An 18949-nucleotide genomic window follows, 5' to 3' on the forward strand; every position below is an offset into this window, starting at 1 on the left:
CTGCTCCACATGGCTGTCGCACTTTCCATTGGTAGAAACCATCGCACTAAGTTAGCCCTTAACAGACTTGTTAGTTTATTGTGAGGCCTGCAAGATGGAACAACTTTTGTTTCCAATATTCAAGGAAAAACAAACCGATTCCTTAGATACACATGTAAAGCGATGAACATTTAATACTTTCAGAGGGCTGAGGTTCCCGTACGAGTGACACTTCAATCTTGCCGGTAAGTTACGAGGTACATTGCATACTTATGGCTGGTTATAACGGAAATGTACCGTTACCATATCTTTGTCTACTCATTCCTTTCTGTTTTGTCAGCGCGGACACGGCACGAACGAAACGCACTGCGTCACACATTGGCGCGCGTTCTCGCTCACCGAGCTATCGAGCCCAAGCGTAAGCAGCATGAGGAAGAAGATGATCGCCCAGAAGGCGGAGCCAGGCATGGTGGCGATCGCCTCAGGATACACGATGAACACCAGGCCGGGGCCTGCGTTTTCCGTTGACAAACGAAGGTGGCATCAAAGGTGGTCTTTGCTATCTCAGACCCGATTTATTCGCCGGTGCGTAATTTTATAAACCGGTACCAGGATTTCAACGAGATTAAGCGTTTGCTAGCCACTGGTAATATACAATGCTGGAAGGAACAGAACCAGATTATACAGAACACAAAAGTAAAGGCGAATCTCGTCTCGGTGTGGTGACTCCATTCACCTCAACTTCTGTGTTTTGTCTGGCTATAGGGGCTGCCCTTCCCAAAACGTTACATCCAGCGATATACCACAGGACAAAGTTCGGACATAAAAGCAATCAAGACCGATGAAAACTATGAAGCGTTTTAAGTATACGCTCGGCAGTGTTACCGTTGTGCCAGAACATATTTAGGAGCTGCCGTTATGCCAGACGCGACGCCTTGAGATATTCTTTGTAATCAGAGTACATCACCACCGTCTTTGCGATGACGTGACTCTTCCTGCCGTGAAGCACACAGAGTGCGGTCGCGCTATAGGATGTCGTCAACATTTGTGACATGAGAAAATATTCTCCGAAGTCGATCGCTGTCTCGAATACACGAAATCAGTTTCGTGAAATTCCGCTCGGCAGGCGTCGGCGACCACAGAGCGTTCCCTGTACTCTACCAGGCACGTTGTTTCTACGCACAGTGCCAGGAACGCTGTCGCCCATGACGCCGACGCGTCCGGTGCCAGTGACCCGAAATCTCGCAAAGTTTAATGTATTCCCGACAGCCATCGGCCGAGAACGCCACCCTAGCACGCGGTTCGCCTCTTGGTTATAAGTGTCTTGACACGTCTTCATAAGACATGGTTGCTGACTTGATCGCGTTATGAAGGCGATGTGGCAACGGCGTATACCAAGACAGCTCGGTGAGACAAGAAAGCTTGCCTTCGGTGGCCACTTTCTCAATGGGAATGTCCGCCCGGTGAGCCATGTAGCCCAGCACGCTGAAGATGACGAAGCCCGCCAGGAAGCTGGTGGCACTGTTGACCGCACTCGTCAGCAACGCGTCTCTGCACGGGTTGAACAGGCGGGCGGGGCAAGGGGAATGAGCCCGCGCTGTAGTGCGCGACCAGGCGAGCGGTAATGCGAGTGCACGAGCCGGAAAGCGGGAGAGCTCAGTCTTCACGCTGTGTCACTCGGCAAAAGCATGCGAAGCCTGAATTGTAAATTCTCGGCGTCAACGTGTATCAAGTGTGGTATTAAAAAAAAGTTGCAAGGAAGAATTGTGTGGCAGGGAGAACGTTTGTACAACAGCGAATATAAAGAACGACACCAATATTAAATGTTGGCCGCGGTAGCCCAGATGCCATGACGTTGCGCTGCTGAGCTCGAGGACGCGGGTTCGGTCCCGGGCGCGGCGACCACATTTTCTAACGAGGCGAAATGTAAAATCGCTCGTGCACTTTGGTTTAGGTGCACCTTAAAGAACCCCAGAAGAAGCCAGCCTTCCCTTTATACGTTTCCTTCAGCTTTGAAATAAATCACTGTCTCATTAGAAAAAACAAAAAAAGCAGGTTCCCCAAGGGCTTCCTTAGTTATCATCGCCATCAGTCTATCTTATGCCCGCTGTAAGATAAAGGCCTGTCCCTGCGACCTTTAACTAGCCGGTTCAATTCATGTCATTTAATTTATTTTAACCTTATAGGCCCGGAGGCATTACATAATCCTTGCGACAATGTCAGAACAAATGATCAGAACAGCAAAAGAAACAACTAATAAAAACAAGCCAGAAAGAATTGTTAAGAAAGGGCAACGTGTTGGAGTAAGGGTGGATAAGATCGGTACTTAAGGAATGTGGTTATTTAGCATTTCGCGGAACGATTTACGGTCAGTGCATGGGACGATGTCTTGTGACAGTCGACTCCATTCCTAAGCCCGGAAGTTCTCTTATCTCGTTCCACCGCTTAATTCCCAGCTGCCCAAGAATGCATTTCCGTTCCGTTGGTATCGATTCTGTTACAATGATCGACCGCCAATTATTAATTGTACTCATTATATCACCTGATCAAGTCCACTTGTTCTTCTAACCTTAACTATCCTCCCGCCTCACACCCTCTCCCCTTTAGAAGAACCCCACCTATATATACTGTGGTGAAGAAAGCATACGTCGCCTTGAAGAAGACAAGTCCACTTGTCGAAACGTTGGCTCCTGCATTCACATTGTTCACGTTTTGCTCATCGTCTTGAATCGCCATCTCCCGCATTCCCCGTCTTTTCTCTTAACTAGACTAGTAGCTAGAGCCGCTTACGTTCTACTCTACGCTGCAGTCTCCCTTTCAACGTTTCGCATACACCCTTCTTTTTCCATCACTCGTTGCATGATTCTTGACTTCTTCTTAAGCTTCTTTGTTATGAGCCTAACCTTCGTGCTTATTGATTAGCTCCAGCATAATGCACAGTGCGTGCACTATATTCTGCCCGCTGAGCGAGTGGCATCTAGGCGGCTACACATACGCCTGCAGAATTATCTGCATTTCATTAAAGTGCTTTCTCTCTCTCTCTCTCTTTTATAGGATACATCAGTAGGCTGCCTCGGCAGTGCCAGTCATGCTCATGGGTATATTTTTATTCGCCTGGAAATTTCCTCTATTAGTACCGGTGTTCGATACCAGCGCGTTGATGTCGAAACGATCCCCAACTATTTGAACTGCTAGCAGTCTTGTGCGAATTCCTGCATCGCAGCATGTATACTCCGTTACATGCATCACCGACCTGTAGACGTTGTTGTGGAATTCGTTATAGCTGGAAAATGCCAGCAGGACGCCGAAGCCGGGACCCAGGGAGAAGAATACCTGAGTGGCCGCATCCACCCAAACCTGAAAGGAAATGCATAAGTTCGGAGGCAGCCAAATGATGTCACGTTGATGAACGCCTGCGATGAGAGCTGCTATATTGAGTAATCGCATGGTTGATAATAATAATAATATATGGTGTTTTACGTGCCAAAACCACTTTCTGATTATGAGGCACGCCGTAGTGGGGGACTCCGGAAATTTTGACCACCTGGGGTTCTTTAACGTGCGCCTAAATCTAAGTACACGGGTGTTTTCGCATTTCGCCCCCATCGAAATGCGGCCGCCGTGGCCGGGATTCGATCCCGCGACCTCGTGCTCAGCAGCCTAACACCATAGCCACTGAGCAACCACGGCGGGTCGCATGGTTGAAATCTTGGACGAAGACAATATCACTCATTTTGATGTCAAAACAACTTGCAGGCTCCGTCACGCAATATACGAAGAGGAAGTTACATTGTGCCTGGTGCTTGAAAGGAGGAAAATGTATCGGTACGGAAAAGCACTACGATGGGACATGATTTGAATTATAACATGCATAATTACAACATGCATAATTTGAATTAGCACACCGACTTATAGAAATTCACTAATGATCGTCTCAATTAGAGTAATTAGGGTGGTGCATATTACAAGTGGGTAAATTAAGCGCGTAGCATATGCTCTAGGCGTGTTCATATACATCTTAGGAGTACTATAGCGCCCGCTTTAGGAGTTCCGCACGTAGCTAAAATGTGCCACAAAGTATGTTGGCGCTGCATGTAGCATTGTGCCCAAGTGTGACATAACTTTCGAACGTCATAGCACGTGCAACAACAGCGTATGTGGCCGCACGTGTTTACGGCAGACATTTTGTCAAAATAATTGCTAAAATAAAAACATACCCCAAATACCCCACTCCTCGCAAAGTCAAAGCCAGGAGAGTGTATATGTTTCACGGCGGGCTGGTGTGTCATGCACGAACGTCCGTCATACACACCGGTTGACCTTCGTCTGTCACGCAGTGCAGTCAGTTATAAAAATCAACAATTCTTTTTGGCTGGCTAGTTGGACATGCACGCGTCCATTCTGGCACTGTTACAGCACATACATAAGTAGGGAAAACAATGAATCATTCACAATAAAAAGTGATAGTTGAAAGTCAGCACACTGTTCTGTGCCTTCTTGTTGTTTTTTTTCTTATTTTTCTGCGTTTGTGTGTGTTGTAACATTTCTGGGAAGAGTGGTTATAATTGTGACAATTCTCTCAACGCTTCGAGATCCGAAGCACAGCAAGATCATTCGAACGAGGGGGGCGCAGCAGTCGGCCTGCATAGAGCTCGATTTCTAGCAAGCAGCCGCGATTGTGGCCGCGTGCCGAACAGTGTCACTCACCCTCGGGTTTGCGAGCACGCTGAAGTCCGGCGTGAGGTAGTAGGCGATGCCCTGGGCCGCACCGGGCAAAGTGGTGCCGCGGATAAGCAGGATGAAGAGCACGCAGTACGGGAACAGCGCCGTGAACCACACCACCTGCGCGGCAGAGTGAGGGCTGAGTCTCCCGGGGGGAAGAGTTGCTCCGGCCGGCATGCATCACTCTGTGCAGGTAACACACGATAGGCGGACGCAGTAAAGATAGCGTCGCCCATTGCTTTTCTCCGAGGCACAACGGAGCCTACATAATAATTAAATAATTACGGAATTATTTGCTGGCACGATTAATCAACTAAGTACTGGCGAGAAAATTCTGCAAAGTGCGGGGTTATCTAGGTTAAGCGCCAAAGAAACAGGCATTCGGTGAACAGATATGGGACGATAAAAGCCAACAATTTTATGTTTTCGCTCATATTTGTCAGGAAAGCAGAAACAAAACCTTGACAAAAAAGCTGGTAGGCTCCAGTGACGCTCCGATTATCTCAACTAAAAAGCCGCAGTTACGGGACATGTACTCGCGGCTCTTTTTATTCCATGGTCCGTTTCTTTTCGAGTTGCTACACGATATCGTGTCGGGCGTATCCTACGAACGCGCCCACCTCCCGGGCTGCCTTTCTTGCTGGACCTCCGCTTTCACTCAACTGGTCGACGCGAAGGCCTTGGCTGTGGATTTCCACCCTCCGTTCCAATGGCGAGTCCCTTCGTGTTCAGTGGCGACATACTGCACTGACAGCCGAGAGCCGACGCGAAACTTTTTTCACACTCACATCCTGCCTCACAACCACTTTCCTCCCCAATGCTCACCGCTCTGCGCAGTTCGACGAATGTGCTCGGCCAGTGAGCGACACGCACAGCCCTAATACATGACAGCTGCTCGCAGTGCCACTAGCCACGGCCCCGAGACAAACGCAACGCTTCATTTATTCTGTCTCCAGCAGTTGAGCACCATATTTTCTCTCAGTTATATTGCCATTTTGTTTGTGAGTAATCATTCTTGCAATGCAGGCTAGGCATCGAACGACTGAAAGATGAACAAGTCGCTAGGTATTCATCGTAAGAAGAAGCAGGCATGCGAACGCAGACAAAAGTAGAACAAGGATGCGGTCGAAACACCGCATGATAAAGCCCGCACCGCTAATTTCAAAGCTCGTTCATGCCAAAGAAGACAAGCTCAGGTCAAAAACACCTTGAAAGACCAGTTAGTTTCACCAACATTTAGATGTCGAGAATGAAACACGTTAGCTATGTCTAATAGGCAGCATCCGAAAGCTCATGCAGAAGCCTTCTTTACTGAAATGTTAAGGCGGTGATATAACGCACGTCTCTGCCAAAGCGGTAAGTGCTTAAACAGTAAGAAATTGCCCTCCACAAAGTGGTCATTTCCAGCCCGAGTAACGTGGGCCACGTTTCTTGAAAACGAAAAGAAATGTAGTAAACCGTCAGCGTTGCTGTCCATTTTTTTCCACTTATATAAGAATGACAGAGCAAGAGAAAGAAAAAAACTAAACTGAAATAAAACAACCACCTTTGCCGCAAAGCACTGTTGCAATGCGGCGAAGCAACAGGTTTCCGGAGCAGGAAGGCCACTCGAGTCATCCAGGCGAAGCAGCGGGTAATGTAACTAGGTCACAATGGAAAGAAGAGGTTGCCAGTAAGTGGCGCCAAAGTGAAGACGCCAAACGCTTCAGGACATGTACGTGTGCCTAACGGAAAAGAAAAGGGACAGATGTGTTCGGTAGTTTTTGTCGAACACAAAGGCGCAGCCCTTTTGATCGCTTCAATGCCGCAAAAGGGATCGCTGTGGCCGTAAAGGCTCGCCAAGCGTATCGCCGCCCCTTTCCATGGTGAGGCCAGGGAACGTTGACGCTAAGCGGCGGCGTAGAGGTAATGGTCATCCCCGTTTTCATATTTTCATCTACCCTTCACGTCAGCCTCTTCTATTTCCTTTCCTCTATGCTGTGGTCAGTGACTTCCTACGCGATGGCCCTTCCCTCGCCAATCTGTGTGCTATGCGTACTTCCTTCTTTTTTTTTGTTTTACAGATGACTTATTCTATGCTTTTTCTGCTCATCTGTTTCTGGCAGGCTGCAAGGTGGTGAAGCTGGAGGCCCCGGCGACACGAAAAGCCACTCGGCTGCAGCGGCCATATTGGATTTGGCCCCGTGGCTCTTCGCTCTTTCGCTGCCGCGCCGTCAGCCGACTCTCCGGGTCGCACTTCCGGCGGCTGCAACCAATTAGCTTTTAACCGGAAGTGCACTGCCACCTGCACCGGCACCCCCCGGCTGCCAGACCGACGTATCGACCACGCCAGAGGTCGCCACCCTTGCCACAGCGGCGCCCGACAGTGTGCTCGATTCAGCTCTCCATCTGACTTTCCCTCCAAATTTTCATTTTGAATACTCTAAAAAGTCAAGAGAGAGAGTGAGAGAGAGAGAGAGACTGCCTATTTTTGTTTTATTCATTCGCCGTGAGTTCACATATAGTGGTATGGATTAATTCTACACACTTGCTTGAAAGTGTTCTCTTCCATTCATATTTTCACAGTTGGTTTGTGTCATTAATTGAGGCTTCATCGTCATCATTATCTTTATTTATCTTCTTGTTTTACGTATAAGCCAAAATAGTGTTACAGAACGGTAAGCTAATGTAACGCACCTAAAGTGGCATATGCTCGTTGCATTTTTTAAAATTTACCTCTCGTGATTTGGACGCACCCTGACTACTTGCCTTGACAAACGTTAACTGAATGACGTGACTGAATACCAATTGCAAACTGATTTTTTTTAGCCAGGCTATTACTGAACAATGCTCTAATTTTCAGCACATCAAAATTCATACGTGTTCTCGAACGTCTTTGGTTCAGGTTCGCAGTCACTTGCATTCAGGATTGATTGGTTAATCCATGATCATGACCTATGCAATCATGATCATGATCATGATTCCATGGATGATCATGATTGCATGGGTCAATATACATACTCAGAGGAGCAGAAAAAAATAAATCAACTACCGTTTTGAGGCAGTACTTCTTAGCAGTCCTACATACTTGTAGAATGGTCCGATCCAGAGACAGAGAGAGAGAGGAAGAGAGTGGAGGTACCTTTCCGGAGGTGGAGATTCCTTTCCAAAGACTGAAGTAGCAGATGATGTAGACGGCGAGGAGGCAGAGCGCCATGTCCCACTTGATCGAACCTAAGTCGTCGATGCCCGAACTGTACTGAAGCTGCAGCAGGTGGCGTCTGCACGGAGGGCGGGTAGGACAAACGGGCAACTGTCAGGGGGCATTGTCTTTCGGATAAGTTCTCGTTTCGGCCAATTGTAATTCTAATTGGCCAATAACTTCTTCTCGGCCAATTTATCATAATTTATCGTAACTAATTTAGCTCATGAGAAAAGCAAGGACTTATAACAAATATCCACACCTGCACCTGATTAATGCTCTCAGCTCCGCACATTACATGTGTGCCCTGAAGATACCTCAGCAAATGTTACTTAGGTATTGAATATTATTACGTGTCAGTGTGTATATTATATATAGTTATTTCTTAGCTTCGGTGCAATTACCACCAGACTATCGTATTAAGATAAATAGTAGGATCAGATCTTAAACGATCCAGCTTCATGACCACAGCAATGTACTACGTGGCTCCAGCATAGGGGTTGTTTCAAACAAGAGAACTAAATGCTACTGACTGCTGGTAGAGGCTTGGGCGTGTTGGTAATTTATCGTAACACAACCACGGCGCAGTCTATCCACTCTCGACGACTTGATCTTCCGACGCAGCACAAGATGGAAATACCCCGTGTCTCGTCGCCTTTCGAGTGAGAGAAGCGACCACTACCACCATTATTTTGCCTCGTTTTAAGTGCTGTCCGAGGCCATCAGAACGCCTGTATAGTTTGCCTAGCCAAGTTCACGGCCGCCTGCGCACGCCAAAGTTCCGGAACCACAAGGCCAGAACCGCTTAGAAATCGTTCTATATTGAGTTACCCATCGCGATCAGCTGAACTCATCTATAGCGGATAAATCGAAGAAGTTTTGCGGCATGTACGGCCCTCTGGGCTGTACTTGCTGGCGATAAGGTAGACTCGCTGCCTACAGGGCTACCTGACTGAGCCATGTTGAATGCTCGGTTGCCATAGTCGAAAGTTCGAATCCTTCTAGACAGACAGACAGACAGACAACGAACTTTATTTATTCATGAGGAGCTACCGTCAGGACTTCGTAACGGGAGGCCTTTGTAGCCGCTGGCCGCACCCACGTAGAGGACAGAACGCCGTGACGCTCCGCCCTTTCCTGTGCCCTCTGGACAGCCTGGGTTTGATTTTGGAGTACCGTGCTTCTGATGGCCTCCTCCCATTCGGCTTCGCTGGAGAGGAAGTCGTTAGGCAACGCGGGACATCGCCAGAGCATGTGAGCCATAGAACAAAACGTTTCACTGCAGTCGGGACAACTAGGGTCCACATCTGAGTACATCCCGCTGAGGAATCCCCGCGCCTGTAAAGATCCCGTCTGCAACATTCTAAGAGTAGCTGACTGACCTCTACTGAGCTTCGGGTGAGGTAGAGGATAAATTATCCGACCAAGTTGGTAATGTTTAGCAATTTCATTAAATGTGAGGAGTGGATCGTTCTGCTGAGTCCCTTCCTGCCCCTCCGGAGCCTCCAGACCGTCGCGGCGCGTGAGTTCTCGCGCACGGTCGTCGGCCAGCCCGTTGACGTTTGGGAAGCCCTCGAGAACGTTCGTCCCCATGTGTGCGGGGAACCACGTGATATTATGAGAACCGGGGCAAGTCCTTTTCTCTAGAATAGAGGCCGCTTCTCGTGCGAGGTTACCCGATTCGAAAGCTCTGATTGCGTCTCTGGAGTCCGTGTAAATGTAGGAACGCTCTGGGTCACACAAGGCCAGCGCAACCGCAATTTGCTCTGCTATACTCACGGTGGGCGCTCTGACTGAGGCCAAGGAGCGAAGCACTTCCTGTCCGTCTACAACCGACAACGGGGGCACTCTCATGTTCCCGTACTGCGCCGCATCGACAAAGACCGCGGAGTCACTGTCATCTCTAACTTTCTTCAAGATGGCTCGTGCACGGGCTTTACGTCTGCCTTCGTTGTGCTGTGGATGCACGTTTCGCGGGAAAGGCCTCACCAGGTAGGTCGCCCTCGTTTCTCGTGTCAGTGTTATGCGCCGGTCCTTCATTATCCTAGGAGCCATGCCAACCTCGTCGAGAATTCGCCTGCCAGCTTTGGTCGACGATAGCCTAACCACCTCGGCAGTGACCTGTGCCTCTATGATCTCGTCTATGCTATTGTGCATCCCGGGTTTATCTAGCCCGTCGGAGCTCGTGGCAATAGGCAAGCCTAGCACTTTCTTGATGCTCTTGCGCATGAGGGTATTTAATGTGGTCTTTTCCGTTTTTGTCCATACTAGAGCTGACGCCACGTAGTTAATATGACTCATGAGAAACGCTTTGTACATCCAAAGGAGGTTTTCACCTAATCCCTTCTTTCGGTTGGACGCCCTAGCAATTAACCGCAACATTTTCTCCGTCTTGGCTGTAACGTGGATAATTGTTCTGGCATTACAGCCCCTCGCGTCCATGAGCAGGCCAAGGATCTTAACTGAGTCAGCTCTAGGAATTTTCTGCCCATTATTCGCGTATAAGGTAGCTGGTTGAGGGGTGTCAGACCCCTAACCCCTTGCCTTGCGGGTCTGTAAAGTAACAGCTCCGATTTACTCGTAGACAGCTTGAGACCCGTATCCGCGAGGTAAGCCTCCGTCTCGACCAAGGCCGCTTGTAGGCCTTTCTCCATTTCAGCTAGGGAGCCCCCTGGGCACCAGATCGTGATGTCTGATAGACCTGTCTGATAGACCCTTCCTGACTATATTGAAGAGCAGTGGCGCTATGACTGATTTCTGAGGGGTACCCCTAGCCCCCAATCTGTACACGCTCGGCCGAATCTGCCCCACCTGAATAGTAGCAGTTCTATTCATGAGAAAGGTCCACAAAGGCCTGGAATTTGAACCCCAGGCCTATCCCGGCCGTGGCCTGCAGAATGTATCTATGTAAAACTATGTCGAACGCCTTAGTGAGATCCAGGGCGAGAATTCCTCTCACGTCCCAGGTGCCGCTATCAAAGATTTTCTTCCTTAGCATTAGCATAACCTCCTGCGTCGATAGGCCGGGCCGAAAGCCGACCATATTATGTGGGAAGAGGTAGGTCTCTGCGCTCTATGTACCTGGAAACCCTGTTCAAGATAGCGTGCTCAGGTACCTTGCCTATGCACGAGGTTAGTGATATTGGCCTCATGTTGTCCAAATGAAGGGGTTTTCCTGGTTTAGGGATGAGTGTCACTATAGCCGACCTCCATCCGTCAGGCACATGTCCTGTCTCCCATGCACTGTTGACCTCCTTAGTTAGTAGTTCCACTGCCTTATCGTCCAGTATTCGTAATAGCCTGTTAGAAACTTTATCCGGACCGGGAGCCGATCTGCTGTTTAAATTGTAGAGCACCGCCCTGATCTGCGATTCTCTGAAGGGCGCGTCCAGTTCTTCTACCGTCGCACACTCGATTTGCGGATAATCTTCTTCCTGCGTCGGCCCTAAAGGAAGGTATCTATCCGCGATCGCCTTCAAAAGTGACTCTTCAGTACCTCCCTCCTGTTCGTGCCGGTGTATGACTTTACTAAGTGTTTGCCATTGATTATGCTTTGTCTGTGCGTCACCCAGGAGGTGCTTGAGGAGGTTCCACTTCCCTCCTGAGCGCATGGACCCGTCTACTGCCGCGCAGACCTCGTCCCATTGTAGCCTATTGAGCTCCGCGCAATATCTCTCGATCTCTCTGTTGAGCTACGCAACCTTTTTTCTCAGCCTGCGATTTAACCTTTGTGTTTTCCACCTCATCAGAATTGACGATTTCGCCTTCAACAGGTGCGCTAGGTGTGGATCCATTCTTAGGACCTCCGCTTCCGTTTGTACTACCTTAGTAGCCCTCTCGACGTCCTCCGTTAGCGATTCGATGGCCTCGCCAAACGAGGAAAATGCGCTCGTTCGCTCCTTCCTCAGTTTCCTGAACTCCTCCCAGTCCGTGACTCGAAATACCCTTGCCGGTCGGGCGTCCACCCTTAAGGTTACCGCTACTATGAAGTGGTCACCGCCCAGGTTCTCCTGCTTATTGGCCCACGTTACGTTACCTACATTTTTTATACATGCCAAATCAGGTGTTCTGTCTCGCGCAACTGACGTGACCAGCCTAGTGGGGAACCCTGGGTCCATGATTACCGAAAACGCGAGATCATCCAGGATCCTCGCCAGGTTCCCTCCCTTTGCAGTCCGTCTGACGTAGCCCCATGCATTATGAGGGGCGTTAAAGTCCCCGGCAACTATCATAGGAGAGTGCTTGGCTATCGACGTCGCCTTCATAAGCAGGGAGTTAAACGTCTGTATCTGGTCCGACGGCGGGCTATAGACATTAAGCACAAAGACGCTCTGCTTAAGAAGCCCGTGCGGTATAACCTCCACGAAAAGGGCCTCCATATTACCCCGTTCAGATTGGATTGGATGTTCAATAAAGGCTAGATTTTTTTTGTCATCGTAGCTTGTCCTCTGCCCCCCTCGTTCCTGACCGACACAGTGTTGAAGACAGAGAGAATAGGGTCGTCACATAGTGTCCCCTGTAATAAAAAAATCTGCGTTTTTTCCACCTCATTCGCCAAAACTAGCGCAGTGCCATATTACCAGCTCTTTGTGATCGCCCGCCATGATGCTAAATTAACATGCCTTGCTGCACAGCCGGAGCAACCTCGGAGTGATTCACTACCTTGTTTTGCGCCCGGACCTTGGCTTTGGCCTTAATCCCGGCCTTTTTTTCTAGTACCGTCACTCTTTGGACCAAAATCTTTACGCTTTCCTGATTTTCTCTGCTTATCCTAAGTAGTTCCTCCAACATCTTTCTTTGCTGGACCTCTCCCTCAGACGTTTCCGAGTCGCTCTCGTCGTTAGGAAGGGGGGCCTTACGCATTGCTTTAGTGCGTCCTACGAAGGGTATATGTTCGACTACCTGTGGCGCCTGGTCGCTCGCCTCTATTTCAATGGGCTTTGGGTTTCCCTTGGCGGCTTTGAGTCGGCGTACCTCCTCTCTAAGCTCCTTAACTTCCTTTAGTAATGCGTCCACGTGCGATCTACTACCATGCTCTGGCGAAGCCGACCGCGTTACCTCCGTGGGTCTCTGTAGCTCCTTCTTCGTCTTCCCTTCGACACGATCCGCCCAGGTAGGCTCCTCCTGGATCCTCACGCTGGACACCGAGCGCCCTCTTGTTCTGGAGCGCTGCCTGATTGCACCGCGCTTCCGCGCAGCTGGCGCGCGAGAGCGGCTTCTTTCGGTGCTGCGCTCCTGCAGAGCTGGCGTGCGCGAGCGGCTCTTGCCGCCCGCCGTGATGACCTCGGTGCCCCGGTTCAGCTGCTCGGCGCGTCGACGCCGGTGCCGCCGTCTTCTTCCGACGATAGATGGAACTTGAAATTTGTCCCTACACTCCTTGGCCGCGGTGGGGTGCTGGCCACCGCACAACGTGCACTTAGGATCGCACTGGTGATCTTTCGCCGGCGATCGTTTGCCGCAGGTGCGACACCACTTGCTTCCCGGGTTGGGACACACGTCAGCCCGGTGTCCCAGTCCTCCGCAACCGTGGCAGACTTCTGTGTGGCGTCGGTAGAGTGTGGAGCGAAATATACTCGCGCCGCATGCCACGTAGTTGGGCACCCTCATTCCCTCGAAAAGTATTACCACCGCTGTAGTGTTCTTGATCCGCCTGGCCTCCAAAGCGCCCGGATTCCGATGATCAACAATTCTCGCTCTGAATTGAGCCTCGCTGACTTCAACGTCGACTCCTCTTATGACACCTCTACACGTATTCCGGGTGGGGCCAGGTACGCCGCCACCCCAAACGTGCCTTCACCGAGCCTGATTTGCTGCACTCGGGCGTACGCGTCCGCGTTTTTCTCGTGAGGAGTACACACGACAAAAATGTTCTGAATTCCATCGGGACACATCGTGTCCGCTTCGATTGCGGCCGGAGCTAAGGATGCCGCCATGGCCAAGGCTTGCTCAAAGCGTATTTTACTGACCTTGTTTACATTCAGGCCGTCGCGTGGTCTGACAATGATGCGAAAAGTGTCCCTCGGCAGTCGAGACAGCCTCGAAGCAGCGGTGACGCGTCGTATCGCGTCGCGTGCTGCGGCGGTGCGGCCGCCGTCCCTCCGCCTGCCATTTGTATTTCCACCGTCTTGAGCCGAAGAATATTCTTCCCTGCGCCTGCCGGGCAGGTGGCCGTACGCCACCTTCCATCCCGCATCGCACGCCTCTTCTTGAGTAATATCTTCTCCTTCCACAACGTCCCTCCTGGATACAAAGTCCCACATGCGCGGGAGTAGGCCTAAGCCTACCCTCGCCGTGTTTCAAACACTCGCAGAAGGGCGAAAAGTCCTCCTACCGACGAAAATCCGGTATCGGCAGATTCCTCTTGACTTGCCACGTCGATTAAGCCATAACTCGCGCGGTTTCGCTGGGAGAACCACTAGAGAACATTGATCAAAAGTGGAGCCGATGTCAAAGCGTCTGCACTACAGCTGCTGCTGCTGCTGCTGCTGCTGATGATGATGATGATGATGCACAGCGTAATAGACGTAGACAATGTATGAGTCTATCTATCTAGTGCGTGTCTTTTCATCTTGATTCGCCATGGTGGCCTCGCGGCTATGGCGTTGCGCTGCTAATCACGAGGTCGCGGGATCAAATCGCGGTCACAGCAGCCGCATTTCGATACGGGCAAAAATGCAGAAGCACCCGTGCATTAGGTGCGCTTTAAAGAATCCCAAGTGGTCTAAATGAATCCGGAGTCCCCACACAGCGTGTCTCATAATCAAATCGTGGTTTTGGCACATAAAATACCACAATTTAAAAAAAAGAACATACGCGCTTACGAAAGGTGGGCACAAACTTCTGAGTTTTAAAAAAAATCGCTTCAAGTATATAGCCAACAGTCACGTGATCGCTATGAACGCACCTTCAACCTGCATCAAGACTACATGTCCCGACACTGCTGCTTATAAAGTCTAAGAGAGGACGGTCCGCCAAATGAGCGAGAAGAAAAGAACACGACAGACCAACGCTATTTGGACTAAATGACGCAAACGAAGCTTGCTAGAGTTAGCGAGGTTACAGCAATAGCGGATGACACAAACACAGCTTCGTCACCTGTAGCTGTTAGCTGTTTGCGTCACGAGGTCGAAGGCGATGTATGATGCTTGTCGAAGGAGCTACGCTGGCGAGAGGTGTATGGGCACGGAGAAGTAAACGACACATAATTACATATATTTCTATACATCCATGTGTCACACACATAGCTATGGGAGATTGGTCAAGTGCTCCAAGTTATAGCTGTCTATTCGACGAGAAATGTTACGCACATACGTACGTCAAGCCCCTCCTCCCCCTCGCTCCTCCGAGGGGAAGGTCAAGGAACGGGCTAAGCTTAAACGAGGAGGCGGGAAGCTGGAGCACGTCTAGGAGCACAAACGGGTAGTGCGCTGAATGTAAAAGTAGTAAACCGAGGCAGCACAAAAGCAGGAAGCCCATGGGAAGACGAAGGAAACGAAAGCCTGCGCGCACCTACGTATACGTGCGGATGGGGAGGGAAGTGCCTAGGCACTTTGGTGACACCAGCCAGATCGCATCCATCTATCATTCCCCGCGAAGTTAAGCATTGCGGAGCGGCGAAGTAAATACACGCAGGCGGGTGCCTACTTACCGCACGGGTGATGGAGCGGTGGGTGGGAGAGAGATTTCACGATGGCCGTGCCGGGAAGGGGCGCCAAAGAGGAAGCGGCGAGAAAAAAGAGGCGATTTCGTCGCGTACGATGAAACTCCGCCATATACATCAGCAGCGCAAATGCGTCTCGGGTTACGGGCGCCACTCTTGCGCCAGCGCCGGCAGTGCTTCAAGGATTTCCGAATATTACAGCCACACGGTGTGATGACACTGGGCGTGAATCGCGCACAGACTATGCCGCGTTTAGTGAGACAAATATCTTAATGAACATGTTTCGAACCTTTCTAAAGATCACAAGCTGACAAAACCACGGTGTTCTATAGAACACTGTGTAGACCTGGTGATGACTTAGACCTCACTATTGTATCTCGGAGCCTCCTACCCTTAGTCAACTGGTGCTTGGACATAGAAACGCATGGGAGCGATCATATACCAACATATGTACAGATGAAGTGGTTTGTGCAATCAACTCCACCTGCTGTACGCTGCACTGATTGGTCCACATTCTCTACATCTGTCGAAGAGTACTGCGGAGACATCACTTCACCATCTGATATAGAAGACATTATTGTATCATCAATGCAGAAGACAACTAAGTTCATCAGTGCACCTACATCCAGAACGGCGATTGATATTGAATATGAACGACTCCGAGCGATCCGTCGTAGAGCGGAAAGGAAGGTTAGGCGAACTCAATCGTCATTAGACCTTGTCTTATGTCGACGAGCTCAACGAAAAATACGGCGTCACCTTCAAAAAATGGGAAAACAACGGTGGAGGACCTTCTGTTCGTCTCTGGATCCTCGAAAGCCACTTTCTAGGATCTGGCAGGTTGTACGAAGCCTTCGTGCCCCTCCTCAGCAAAAACATCCTTTCCGTGCTCTAGCACTTCACCAATGTCTGACGGAAGTGCAGGTTGCCGAAGACTTCTGTAAGAAAGTAACCCGTACCGATGTTTCAGCATGTCCAACATTGGATCGACCCGTGCTACCTCCTAAAGATGATCGTCTTGACCTTCCTTTCACGATGCCGGAATTGGAAGCTGCACTTGCTGCGTCTAGACGATCGTCTGCCCCTGGACCTGACGGTATTTCGTATACTGCTCTGTGCCACCTTGGGATGGAAGGTCGGAAAGTCCTGCTGTCATACTATAACGCCACGTGGTCATCCAGTACAGTCCCGAAGCAGTGGAAAACCAGCCGTTTGGTGGCCCTCCTAAAGCCAGGAAAATCGCCTTACGAAATGTCATCTTACCGGCCAGTAGCTTTAGCTAGCTGTGTCGGTAAGGTGATGGAACGGATGGTACTCACTAGACTAGAATGGTTCATGGAAAAGAATGAGCTTTATCCTGAAATGATGACCGGATTTAGACGTGGCCGGTCTGCAATAGATGGGGTCATTGATCTCGTGTCCACGATCGAACACGAAAAAAAGCGCCACCGACTTGTAGGAGCAGTTTTCTTAGACATAAAAGGGGCTTATGACAATGTACTGCACGAAGCCATTCTTGATGCCCTCAGTAATTTAGGCATCGGCGGCCGTCTCTACATGTGGATTGCAAATTACCTAGATGGTCGTACAGTCTTCATGTCCACGAATGCTGGTGAAACGACAAGACACGCTGTGGTCCGTGGAGTGCCTCAAGGAGGAGTTCTCAGCCCGACTCTTTTCAATGTTGCCCTTATTGGCCTTGCGGAAATAATTCCTGATACAGTACGCATCAGTACCTACGCAGACGACATATGCATATGGGCATCCGCAGTCACGCGACCACAAATACGTGCCAGATTGCAGCGAGCTGTTTCTTTAACGTCTCAGTACCTGAAGTGCCAAGGACTGCAACTGGCCCCAGACAAGTGCGCTGCGATAGCGTTCACACGGAAGCTTATGTGTTGGTATCCAATTATGATCAATGGAAATGCCATCCCATATGTCACCCACCACAAATACCTCGGCGTTGTCATTGAACGCGGTGTTTCATGGTCGAAACATGTGGCAATGTTAAAGAAAAAATTAACTGGGCTTGCTCAAGTTTTTCGCTTTCTGGCCGGTATGAAATGGGGTCCATCTGAGCGTTCGCTACTCCGGCTGTACCAGGCTCTCTACGTCGGATACATTCGGTATAGCCTGCCAGTTTTATCAAGTATGAGCCCGTCATGTTTGCGTACGCTGGAAAGTGCCCAGGCGCAGATGCTGAAAACATGTCTCGGTGTTCCACGTTGCACCTCAACCTATGGAACAATTGAGGAGGCTCGCGTCACCCCTTTACCTGTCTATCTACAATGCGAACCTCTTCGAGTATTCCTGCGATTGCTTTGCCGTCATGGACGTCATCCCTTATCGAAACTACCCGATACACGGCCGGACTCCACTTTTTCAAGAGCCGTTAAATGCCAAGCATCTGCCATACCAGCATACTTTGCCCCGGCTGACCTTCCACATATGCCCCCATGGGTAATGTCCAAATTACCGGTACGTCTATCTATTCCCGGAATTTCTAAAAAATCGCGAATACCTACCGTCGGCCTCAGACATTTCACACTTGAATATATGTCGAAAGAATATGACTCCTCGGTGAGCGTGTATACAGACGGCTCGGTCTCGTCGTATACGTCTGGTGCGGCTTTCGTCGTGCCTGCGCATCAGGTCATTCGACGGTTTCGTCTGCATAACAAGACGACTACAACATCTACGGAATTAGTGGCAATAAGAGAGGCCGTTCAATATATTGTGCGACAGCCTCCTCAAATATGGACAGTTTTCAGTGACGCAAAATCGGCTCTTCAACTACTTAGAGTGGCGTTGAAAGAAAGCGCTTATAGAGTGTTGGCTCTTCAAACTGCCGAGCTTTACACTGTAGCGCAAGAAAACGGCCACCACATCACATTTCAGTGGATCCCTAGTCACTGTGGTATACAGGGCAACGAACTGGCCGACGCCGAAGCGAAGAAAGCACTCGAAGAACGAGAGTCGCTGCTTTCAATTCCTTTTTCAAGAGCGGACGCCAACTGTCTCCTCTCCAGTGTCATCCGAAAATTGACAGCGAAGCACTGGGACAATCCGGATAATCGCCACAGACGACTCCAGAGATTGGACCCCACCATGAATTTTAGGCTACCACCAAAAATTCAACGAAGCTGTGCCAGTCTTCTGCACAGACTAAGGCTGGGGGTAGCGTTTACGCGCGGATACGTGCACCTCATGCGACGCACCGAGTCTCCACACTGTGAGGTGTGCAATGTGACTGAAACTATAGGTCATGTGCTTTGTGACTGCCCTAAGTTTGTGGAAGAGCGTGATAGGTTGGTCAAGGACCTTACGCGTCTCGACAGCGCACCGTTGTCGGAGGATGTTATTTTAGGCTCTTGGGCAGACGCTCAGGCTAGTTTCAAGGCCAT

At 50.0% G+C, this 18949-nt stretch overlaps 1 protein-coding gene across 2 annotated transcripts in view; it reads right to left on the reverse strand.

Annotated features, from left to right (window-relative positions):
- Positions 1-18949, reverse strand: part of DAT (Sodium-dependent dopamine transporter) — a 97209-nt gene that overhangs the window by 33393 nt on the left and 44867 nt on the right. For both annotated transcript variants that reach the window (XM_065427591.1, XM_070534599.1), the window contains exons 4-8: positions 7823-7961; positions 4687-4821; positions 3233-3336; positions 1406-1530; positions 379-491 (exon numbers count right to left, since the gene is read on the reverse strand). In XM_065427591.1, the coding sequence (XP_065283663.1) occupies positions 379-491; positions 1406-1530; positions 3233-3336; positions 4687-4821; positions 7823-7961 (616 nt within the window). The remainder of the gene's footprint in view (positions 1-378; positions 492-1405; positions 1531-3232; positions 3337-4686; positions 4822-7822; positions 7962-18949) is intronic.

The sequence above is a fragment of the Dermacentor albipictus genome, chromosome 2 (assembly GCF_038994185.2).
Source record: "Dermacentor albipictus isolate Rhodes 1998 colony chromosome 2, USDA_Dalb.pri_finalv2, whole genome shotgun sequence".
Classification (NCBI taxonomy): domain Eukaryota; kingdom Metazoa; phylum Arthropoda; class Arachnida; order Ixodida; family Ixodidae; genus Dermacentor; species Dermacentor albipictus.